An 11942-nucleotide genomic window follows, 5' to 3' on the forward strand; every position below is an offset into this window, starting at 1 on the left:
CATAATTGCATACGTGCGATGATTTAATAGCGTTTTTACAATATGAAAAAAATACTGTAATTCAGACCATACAGCTTTAAGAACACAGAATTATATTTCTTAGTATATGGAATGCATGTACTTTCATGTGTGTATGTGTTGGTTGTTTGTTTGGTTTACGTCCCGTCGAGAATTTTCACTCATATTGAGATGCCACCAATTGTAGGTGAAGAACCATCAACTTAGATCTATGTCATAACAGTGAGAGTTTGTTAACGTGCCAACGCACGCGGCGACACGGGACCTCCGTTTTTATAGTCATATCTGAAAGACCCGTGATTCTTGTTGACTTAATGTTTAAAGTTTAATATAAACTTAAAAATCATATACCATACGGGGTGAATTTTCTGAGTAAAAGCAAAATTGTAAATATCACATTGGCTGATTTTCTCAAGACAAACAAGAGTTATCTCCCATAATATAAGAGTAAAATTTTACAACTTCTGAAAATAATTTACAATGACATTTATGATTTTACTGTTTGTTTTTTGGGGTTGGTTTTTTTTTTGTCACTCTTGGTTTTCCTTTGCTATTCATCTCTGAAAAAAATAAAGAAATGTCTAATACAGGATCTCTTTGATGTGCCATTTTACATTTATTTCTGCATTATGTCACGTTTCCCAGTAGAAACAGAAGAAAGATAACTGAATGCTTCCTGCTGACATCTTATATATAGTAATAATCCAAGTCCATACCGTTTTTCGTCCTCACAATGTTAAATCTAGTGGTCTACCACACGCAGCACAACCTTTTTCCAAATTGTCCACTAGAATTCCAAGTTCCAAACTCGTCTCCAACAAATCATCTTCTCATGCTCTTCTTCCGATTCCTCACTCTCTGATGCATCAGATGGATACGTTTCTTCATTTCCTAGGCAATTTTTTTCAGCATGTACCATGCCTCTTGCAAACTTTGTTTGATATATCAATACCCAATTGTGTGTATTTTTCTGAGAAATGGTAAATGATTTTATTTTGTTTTCTTTACATTAGTGGAAGAAAAATTCTCACAGAAAATCCAAAACCTCGAGACACAGATAAAACGACTTACAAGTACGTACATCAAAGCAACTCTTTTTATGTTCTTAAAGGGTTTGCTGTATGAAATTCAATTCTGTCAATTATCTATTCTATATCAACGTTTATGAATATGATTATGTCTCTTTGAATTCAATTTTCAGATTGTCCTCAAGGCTGGAATAAGCATGACAAATCATGTTATAAGTTAAACAAACGGAAATTAACACGGACAGTTGCAAATGTAAGTAATACTGTACAGGCAGATCATAATGGGATTTTGTAGACATTAAAATGGATACTACAAAAATACTATCAACTGTCCCTCTAAAATGTGCAATTTCAAATAGTGGCATCCTGTGCAAACGGAAAAATACTGTGAATGAAGTATTTGTAGAGATCCGTTAAGTTCTAATTAAAGTATTGCACAGTGTGCATTATAAGATTTTAATACCAAACGTTGTCATACGACACAATAAATGACCCCACCTCTGGTATATCCAGGGGTCAACGTTTGCTCAACTCCCTATTTCGTATTACTTATAGGAGTTAGAAGATTGATCACTGTTCGTTATAGTCACCTTTCATAAGCAAGTTGCAAAGAAGGCTTTTTAAAACAAGTTTTAGACACAAAATATTTAGAGCCATACATCTAGCAATTGAACTGAATCCAACTTTGATACTTTCATACTTCATAATTATGCAGCTGGCTTTTGTTATTTATGTACAAGTCAATTTCTTATTATTTGGTAATGGATTTCTGCATGGCAAGGTAAAACTTATACGGTACCATTTTTGATGCAGCAGATGCGCATTTCGACAAATATTGTCTCTTCAATGATGCTCAACCGAAATTTTTGAAATCCGAAATAACAATAAACTTGTAAGAGATAATATCTTTATCATCTGTATTGTGACGTAATTTATTGCTACAAGAATATTTTTGTTTCAGCAATTCTGCAGAAACCTGTCTGCGAGATTAGCTGAAATTGGCACGAAGAGTGAAAACGACTTTATAAACAATATTATCACAAATAACTCCGGCACAGGTAAATAGAAATATCTAATGTGTTAAATTAATAATTGCTATTAACACGCAGTATTCCTTTTTATGCAGTATTTAAAGGAATAAATGATTTTCAGACCGAGCTTGGTTAGGCGGTGTAGATATGGGAAAAGAAGGCACATGGATATGGAGTTTCTCGGAGATACCACTGACATTTCAAAACTGGGACCAGGGTGAATCCAATGATGGCGATGGAAACGAAGACTGTTTAGAAATATTGGGAACAAAATATGGACGCTGGAATGACAATGTATGCTTAAATTAAATAGAGTCTGTCTGCGAAAAAGATTTGTAGTGTTGTACAGGGGTACATGTTCATGTCGTGTGTGTGTCTGATAGGGAATATGGTTAAAACCTGTATCACCTGCTATATTTTCAAATTCCTTTCCTTAAAATACAGAAAGGCAATGTCCGTCTACCACTGCCCTTGACTTCACTTTGTTCTATATCAACAATGAGAGATTAATTGAGGCTTTGCTTTAATATGACAAAAATACATTACTTGAAAATCGAGAGGAGAGGGCACTTGGTGGATAGAATAATCATTACCCCTGTTAAATTTTGGATTATGAGGTAATGGAGGATATTTGTAACAGCTATAGTATACAGTGCCCCAAACAAGAAAATGTGCTTCATATTTTTTATGCAGGAATTGTTAGTTATATGCCATGATTTCAACAGTATCGTTTAAAGTCTGCTTTTCGCAAATTTTCCGATCGTTATAACAATCTAGTTTGCCGATACAACTTTTGATTAGGTCAAATCCTCCCTGACATGTTTGTACCAATTTTAAGGCCGTTGTTGATTTTGACAATGGATTCCTCCGTTTACCTGATCAAGACTTAATGTTCATGGTAGATGTGACCGGTCGACAGTGGATGCTTACTCCTCCTAGGCACCCGATCCCAGCTCTTATATATCCAGAAGTCTGTGTTTGCCCAACTCTTATTTTATATAAATACTTTTAACGATACTATGGTAAGTATCTGTTAATTGGTATTCAGTGGAATGGGCAGGTAAAAAAACCTGCTTGGTACTTATAGAACTAATTAATTTTATGAAAATAATTATAGGTATGCTTAAAGATAACTCGTTCAATAAATTTTCTAACGCAGTTTAAAAGTGGGGCTGATCTGTAGTTGGACGCTATAGATGGATTTTTTTAAAGACTGGTAATACATGAGCCACTTTCCAACGATTTTGGAAAATAATTTCGGAATGAGATATGTTGAATGATATACCTAGTGTTTTAGTTACAGATTTCGCTGTATGCTTCAGCATTTATATACAACCAGTACTCATTGTTTTATTTATTGAAATATTACAGAGAACGTCTAAGATATCTTGTTCATTGACAATAATATGACCATGCGTATCATTGCACAAGTACTTATCAGGTAATTTCACACATGTGACATTCATATTTGAAATAGAACAGATATACTCGTTAAATACATTAATTTTTTCTAAATCGCTAAATATAAATTTGCTATCATTGTCCTCGGATATGAAAGGTGAAGATAACGATCCACTTTGAATAGGTGAAATTTCAGTTGATGTTTTTATATGAAATGCCTCTTTCAAAAGTTTCCAGTATAGTTATGTCTCTCTTTCCCAGAAGGGGAACATGTAGTTTTAGTGAAAGGTGAAGATAGCAAACAATGATTATTCCCATAACTCCTAGAAACAATACAAAATAGAGTTGGGCAAACACGGACCCCTGGATAAACCAGATGTGGGATCAGGTGACTAGGAGGAGTAAGCATCCCCTGTCGACCGGTCACACCCGCTATGAACCCTACATCTTGAGCAGGTAAACAGAGGTACCCATAGTCAAAATCAGTGTGCCAAGAACTCCTAACAATCGGTATGAAACACGTCAGACAGCATTTGACCCAATGATAGGTTATATTGACGAACTAGATCGTCATAACGACCATACAATTTGCGAAATGCTGACTTCAATCGAAACCGTTGAAACCAACGATAGGGTGTATTGGCAATCTAGATCGTTATGACAACCATAGAATTGCGAGATGCAGACTTTAAACGATATTGTTGAAACCCCTGCACCATCAACTTGTTTGTCAGTAACCTGCCTCGATTTAAAAAAAACTGACCATAGACAGAATAAGATTTTGCGTATCGAATCAGTAGAGTGATATAAACACCATGTGCAGGTGATCATTGGATATTGCTACATAATTATGGGAAGTTGGCGAATGAGATGCTGAACTAATCCCGTTTGTCATAAAGTTAAGTTGTCAGTTTGCCGTTAATATCTAGACTACTTTCTAAGTATGAAGCAGAAGTGGACGACTTTGAAGTGTCTGTTATGTCTAGTTCATAAGGATACATCGAATGCACTGAGTCCAATTTTATTTTAATACAATGATGGTAGATGGGACGCATTTTGTATTTAAATCGAGTCCGTAATCCATTATCACTTTCACGATGGAACATTCTATATTCTGAACCCGTAGGACATTAGCAGATCACTGTTCGTTATCTTCACTTTTCATCACTGGACATAGAGATTAAGCTTTACAATAGGCAATACCAGTTATAATTATCACGGAGACCCTTGCGAATAATCTCCAAGGTGGTGTTATTTTGTTTGATTAAGTTCTATTCAATTGATCAATTTACCCTTTAATAAACATTTTACCTTTCACCTGTTTCATTTATGACAGATGGAGAGAGAGAGAGAGAGAGAGAGAGAGAGAGAGAGAGAGAGAGAGAGAGAGAGAGAGAGAGAGAGAGAGAGCGAGAGAGAGAGAGCGAGAGAGATAAGTTAAAGCAAAAAAAAATCAGCTGAACGTGCATGCACTTGCTGGTCACTCGTTGTATTCATGGCAATCTGTTAAGCACCTCAATAGATATTTACAGTATAATTTTCAAACTAGTAGACGTTTAAGCATTATCCAATCAAAATTGAGGGGCCTGCATGTGCATTGATATAACGTGTTTTTACCATACCAATAAACTAAGCGTCTCAATATGTACTTAGATGTATAATTTCAAGTTCAGTCCATTTCATTATAAAACAATTCAGTTATTCGCATTTAAGTAGATCATTTATTATCTAACAAAAATTTAAAGCACCTACTTGTAGTTGTTAATGATTGATTTTGACCAGACAGACCGGTAAAGAATCCTAGATAAATCTATACCACCTAATTTGCAACGCTTTTCATCGAATAATGAAATTGTTATAGACAATTATTTCACTTTAGATTTTCAATGATATACTGCACGTATGTTCTTGTACACATGGAATTGATTGCGTATTTTTTATATAAATTATTCAATGGACATTCATATCATATATAAAGAATCTAAATTTCATTTGATTGCAGTCTTTTATAAGAAAGTGTTAATCCCATTGGTATCATAAAATGGAACGAAAATAAATGGACATGCATTAACTCGCATATATATATTTAATATGTTGCAATATGTGACATTGCTCTTGCAAACCTTGCTTGATAAATCACTGTTCCATTTCTGTGCATTTTCTGCGAAATGGCAAATAATTTAATTCTGTATCATTACATTAATGCATGAACAGTTTTCACAGATGATCCAAAACCTCGAGACATATACTGTACGAAAATTAATTCCGTTAATTTCAAAACATAATCTATACTACATCAAATTTTCATGAACACGATTGTGTTTCTATATTGAATTTCACAGATTGTCCTCAGGGCTGGAACAAACATCACATATCTTGTAATGAGTTAAACACACGGAAATTGACATAAACAACTGCTGATATAATGTAAAACTTATTATACGGTACCAATTTTGATGCACCAGATGCGCATTTCGACAAGTAATGTATCTTCAGTGATGCTCAACCGAAATGTTTGAAATCCGAAATAACAATGAAGTTTTAGAGCTATTATAGGGGAAAACAGTGTGCTAAAAAGTGGAGTCAAATTCCTTTAAGGATAAGAGCTATGGGTGAGGGAGATAATCCTTAATTTTTAAACGAATTTCTAAATGTTATAACAACAATTAAATATACATCCGTATTTTCAAGCTAGGAACGAAGTACTTATAAGTAATACAATTTTATTTACGTTAAATCTATACTACAAAGATATCATAAACTATCCCTCTAAAATACGGGTATGTAAGTTGACATAGTGTCATCCTATAGGAACGGAAAGATAAACAGGAAGTATTTTAGGTGTCCGTAAATTACTGATTGAAATATTACACTGTGGGTATTAGAATATCTCAATATGCACGATGTTGTCATACGATTAGCTTGATACCAAACAAGACATAATAAACAACTTTTAAAGAAGGCTTCGTAAACAAGTCTCAGACTCACAACATGTATAGAGTCTACGATAGCCCAGAAGGTAAATTTGACATTTAAAATACGAGATTCGAATTTCGAAATTAATATGCAGAACCATACATTTAGTAACTCAATTAAATCAAACTATTGTATATATTGCACAGAAATGCCATATACGGTGCATCATAGTTTTTATAAGTGCCGAAGGTACATCTAACATACTCATTGAACTTGTCAATCCTGATGATATTCCTCTTTAGGTCTATGGAGCTAATTAAATAACCTAGAGTTCTGCTGATCAATCTGGGATTAGGTAATGTTTGATATTGAGATTATCGTATATGCATGTTGACAAGGGATTTTATTATTTTTTTTTAAAAATACATGTACATTAATTTAACAGAAACTGGCTTGCTCCTCGTATGTATAATAGGGACAAATGACCACTAGTTTCCCGAAACTGCCCCAAGAAACACAAGATGTATATGGTGGACAGAATTGTATTGAGGTTTTAACTATAGATAACATTAGCAAAGAATTCCCATATTTACATAATACAGTTGTAACAAGTCAGCTGACGCGTCACATTTCACACAATGTCATAACAAGCACACACAGCAGTCTGAGTGTCTAATTGGGAGAGTGGATGGTATGGCCGCATTGGAAATCCAAACTAGGGGAGATAACCGGATACCGACATAACAATGTAGAACGGGCAAACCGGTGGCCCCTTGGTACACACATGCGCCGGAAGTCCAAATGCGTGTATGACATAATGGACTTGGAATGGTTTTGGACCTACTTGATGTCCCTGTTCCTCCGGGGGATTGCTGCTGGGTAATATTGCCGGTACTTCCTCGTACCACACAAGGCACTCCAGACACAGTCTCCCCTCCGTTTAAAAGAGGTGGAGAGAGAAACCAAGCCATGCTGAGGCTAGTGATTCTCCAATCCATATTTTACTTTGTACCGTAGACAAATTCACTGACTTAGAATGACGACCAGATTCGCTCACTGACAGCCCCCCGTCGTAACAGACAAATTAGGGAGGAACAACAGACCAGATTAGGTCCAAATATTCCTTTTTATCTCCCCTAGTCCACAGCACACCGACAAGGCGACGAAGAAGGCGGTAAAGGAATGCCAAGGGCATTTTCTTCCCTGGTTTGTGTATATTGCTGAAATACCGGAGGCGATGAATCTGTAAAGATAAAAATGCTAGGCGCAGATTACTGCAATACACGTGCAAAATAGTATGTAAAGCATTAAAATGGTAAGAGGGTGGGTGGGTGTTTGGCTGCTGATGTTTGTCGATGATGCCGGAAAAGGAAGCGTAGGGCAAATGAGGTTAGACAACTCATTAAGGGATTGGCTGTGCTAGCCTTAAGTTGTACCTTAGCTTATTCCACTTAATATCATGAATTGATGACGGCCGGTATGACAAAAAATACAAATGCTATATCGTAAATTAATATAGATTATTTTGATACGAGGATAAAATAATCAGCATTAAATTGTACTTCAATGTTTTAACATTGAGAGACCCTAGCCTATTTACTATGTAGTATCTATCGAACGTTACTTTTCCCCTGATCTTTTACGTTGTTTAATTATTTTTATTTACTTCCATTTGTCTTTACGATCATCTTTAATGCATATAGAGGACGAATCGTATCGATAATATATTGTTTTATTTTACTATCTAAGGTACTCTTTATTCGCAAACTATATATCTGTATATTTCATACATGTTGTTAAAACTTTATCATAGTATAACTTACTGCAATAACAACTTTTGTAACAATTACTTTGAGGTCATTTTGTTAATGCCTTCTATATGATAAATCTAGAAGTTAAAACATGTTTTCCGCAGCTAGTTATTTTTCATCTCAACAAACAAGTAATTTTTGTAGTTGTAAAACTGTCATTTATTAATGACAAGAAGATACCAAACTTAACAATTAGGGAGATCCTACTTTCTTATCAAATTGTACATAAACCTGGTTTTGAATCTCCCAAAGTTACATGTTAAGATATAGTATGAAAATTATAATAACTATGATGAAAAATAAGGTGGCAACAAACAATAGGCCACAACTATAGCCAAATGACAACGTGTAAAATATATACAGCAGGATGGTTGTAGGGTTGGCGGTGGGGATCTTTTCTTATGATTCGCTTAAAATAAGTGAAACGTCTAACGATAATAACAATATACTGATAACGTCATACAGTAATTTATTACGTCAAGAGATAATCTAACGTCAAATATGTACTAATGCATTGTTACGTCACAAAGCCAGCAAAAGTAATGTACCGGTGCATTGTTACATATAAATGCATAAAACATAATATTTACGATAATATCACTATATCAAGTGGACTATTGTGGGTTTTTCAGTTGCGGTCTTTCAAGAACTGAGGTTCTGTATCACAGAATTATCTGGTACTGTAGACGACCAGCACTGATCCTCATACTGTAGGTCCAGGTTAGTGGGTCTTTATCTTCAACTGGTAATATTTCGATGTTAGTATAATAATTTCTCGATTACCACATCAAAACAACCAAACAAAACCGTATAGATTTGAAAAAATGACAAGTTTTCTCCATTTTTATCCTTACTCTTTGATTTTTCGTAAGGTGTTAAAAAGCTGACGTTCATTAGTGTTCGTTGTCTTTACATTTTCAGACCAAAAAAGTGTTGCTCGCACATAGCATGGCGTTTTCCTGTCATATTTTCTAGATATTTTTGTTTTCAAATCCTAGTAGCGCGTCAACGCTTTAATGAATAAATGTTTCAATTGATGAAATATAAGTTCCAAATCATTTAAGTAATGAACATTCTAGAAAACGATAGTTAAATCAACTTAAAGCAACCAAAAGAATGGTAACGTTCACTTTTGGCAATAAAATATTGTTCCTAATGTCAATGATGGGTGAAACTCAAAGAGATCAACTTATCACATTGGATATATATACAAAAGTGTTAGAAATACACACTTTGTATAGAAGAATGTTATACATAATGTCCCTGTATGATTAAAGGGGGCACACATGAATTCTTAGACATAGCTAGGGATATGTTTTATGCGTTTCTTCAGGCGTTTTATAATTACGATGAAGTCATAAAATTATTCACATGTATTCACAAGTTTTAAAACCTCGCATAAATATGAATCATATGTACAACCTATTGTGTTCAGCTCTCAATAAATCCTTACGAAATGATCATTTTATCACTGGAGACGAAATTGCTGCGCCAACTTTCAGACGTTTAATACACACAAAATACATTAAAGCTGAGATACGTTAAAAGATAGCAATATGTTAGCCTCACCACATGTTTACATCTCCTCTTTGGGATGACAAAAACTTAATAATGTAAGACCGAGTGTGTTGTTTACAATCTCATATCATTATCGGATTTTTCATAGATGCATCAGCATTTGCATAGTAATTAAGTGCATGTCAGATTCAATACCTTTTCCAGCATGGATATCGTAATGTAAAAAGAATTCAGGATTTTGTGAAAGTGTAGAAGACTAAATATGCATCCGTAGTTTTACGTTAAACATGACATTGCAAAATCACTTACATGACCAAGCGTAGTCTTATATTTAAACACGAGAAAAATATTTAACCCAACTTTAATCAGAGTGCCTGCATTTCCATCAATCTAATCTAATTTTCAGTAAAATAAAGAGATCATGGACATTCAACTGACAAGACATATTAGGAATTTGCAGTAAAACGTTTTGTAACTACGTATCACAAACCTATAAATTACAACAGCAATCTAAACATTAAATCTACTATGGGTTTAGATGCAGATGTATACAGACAGAAATACAGAAATATTCATATCTAGTGATCAGTCATTCAAAAACTTACTTTGTTAAACACCACTCTGATTCCAAGCACAAGTACTCTGAAGTTGAAATAAAAAATATGCTAGAGTTCCTCATTGACAATATCTTCGTGGTCTTTGGTGATCAGGTCTTCCAATAGTCTGTTGGAATTCCCATGGGCACGAATTGTGCTCCTTTGTTAGCTGACCTGTTTTTATATTCATATGAAGCAGAATTTATGCAAAAACTTCTGCGTGAGAAGAAAAAATATCTCGCTGTGACCTTCAATTCGACTTTTAGGTATATCGATGACGTTTTGTCTATTACCAATGATAGCTTTCATTCATATGTCGATTTGATATATCCCTGTGAGCTCGAAATAAAGGACACCACAGAGTCGTCCACTTCTGCTTCATACTTAGATATTTTATTGAAAGTAGACATTAACGGCAAACTGACAACTCAACTGTATGACAAACGGGATGATTTCATCTTCTCCATCGTCAACTTCCCACATTTATGTAGCAATATTTCATTATCACCTGCATATGGTGTTTATATATCTCAACTGATTCGATATGAAAGAGCTTGTTCTGGGTATAGTCAGTTTTTAAATCGAGGTAAGCTACTGACAAACAAGTTGATGGTGCAGGGATTTCAACAGTCTCGATTGAAGTCAGCATTTCGCAAATTCTATGGTCGTTATAACGATCTAGTTCGTCAATACAACCTATCATTGGGTCAAATGCTGTCTGACGTGTTTCATATCGATTGTTAAGCCGTTCTTGGCACACTGATTTGACTGCGGATAACTCCGTTTACCTGATCAGGATATTGGTCTCACGGCGGGTGTGACCGGTCAACAGGGGATGCTTACTCCTCCTAGGCACCTGATCCCATCTTTGGTGTGTCCAGGGGTCCGTGTTTGCCCAACTATCTATTTTGTATTGCTTATAGGAGTTATGAGATTGATCACTGTTCGTTATTCTCACCTTGCATACAGACATAAGGAATTACGTCATTATACATGACCATTCCACTAGAAGTGTACTGTTTCTTGTAGGAACTATTTCAATATCTAACGAAAGTTTTGAACGACATCTATTTGCATTCGTCAGCATACGTTACCAATCAGCTATAATTGTGGTATTTCTTGTTTTAAAAAAATCTCGATATTCAACGTATATTTCAAACGGATTTTTTCATGTACAATCATTGATCAATGACTTTCGGTACATATTGGGTTGTGTTCAATATTTGCATTGTTAGTTTTGCATATGAAATATAAAGAAGGCAACCGAGATTTACAAATTGCATCTGGAACAGTTCTATACCTTTCTTGTACAGCTGTATACCATTCTTGTATAGTTACATACCTTTCAACACATGTATCATAAACTCAAGTTTTGTATGACAGGTGAAGATAACGAACGGTGAATACTACTCGTTTGATCACCCTTTTACAAGTCTAGAATGATGATCAACTCGAAATGATTTCTAATCATGTACATGCTGATGGACAATCTCCACTTCTTTATTTCCTGCGATACTGATGTGTGCAATGCCCTATATTTCTTAACGAAATGATTTCATGCGCGTATTGATGCGTTGTAAGATCGATAATACATGTGTATAAGAGATAGCTCAAACCTGCTGA

The 11942-nt window shown here is 34.9% G+C and overlaps 1 protein-coding gene across 1 annotated transcript; it reads left to right on the forward strand.

Annotated features, from left to right (window-relative positions):
- Positions 1-189: 189 nt before the first annotated feature.
- On the forward strand, positions 190-2960 carry LOC130048606 (ladderlectin-like). The gene is made up of 5 exons (XM_056145581.1): positions 190-205; positions 1032-1091; positions 1220-1299; positions 2008-2104; positions 2199-2960. The coding sequence occupies exons 1-5, from the start codon at positions 190-192 to the stop codon at positions 2384-2386; spliced, it is 441 nt and encodes a 146-aa protein (XP_056001556.1). The 3' UTR covers positions 2387-2960.
- Positions 2961-11942: the final 8982 nt, after the last annotated feature.

This window comes from Ostrea edulis, chromosome 7, assembly GCF_947568905.1.
Source record: "Ostrea edulis chromosome 7, xbOstEdul1.1, whole genome shotgun sequence".
NCBI lineage: Eukaryota > Metazoa > Mollusca > Bivalvia > Ostreida > Ostreidae > Ostrea > Ostrea edulis.

Coding starts and splice junctions, on each gene's coding strand:
- LOC130048606 (XM_056145581.1), top strand. Junction 1,092..1,219: donor ACAGATAAAACGACTTACAA/GTACGTACATCA, acceptor TTCAATTTTCAG/ATTGTCCTCAAGGCTGGAAT. Junction 2,105..2,198: donor CACAAATAACTCCGGCACAG/GTAAATAGAAAT, acceptor AATGATTTTCAG/ACCGAGCTTGGTTAGGCGGT.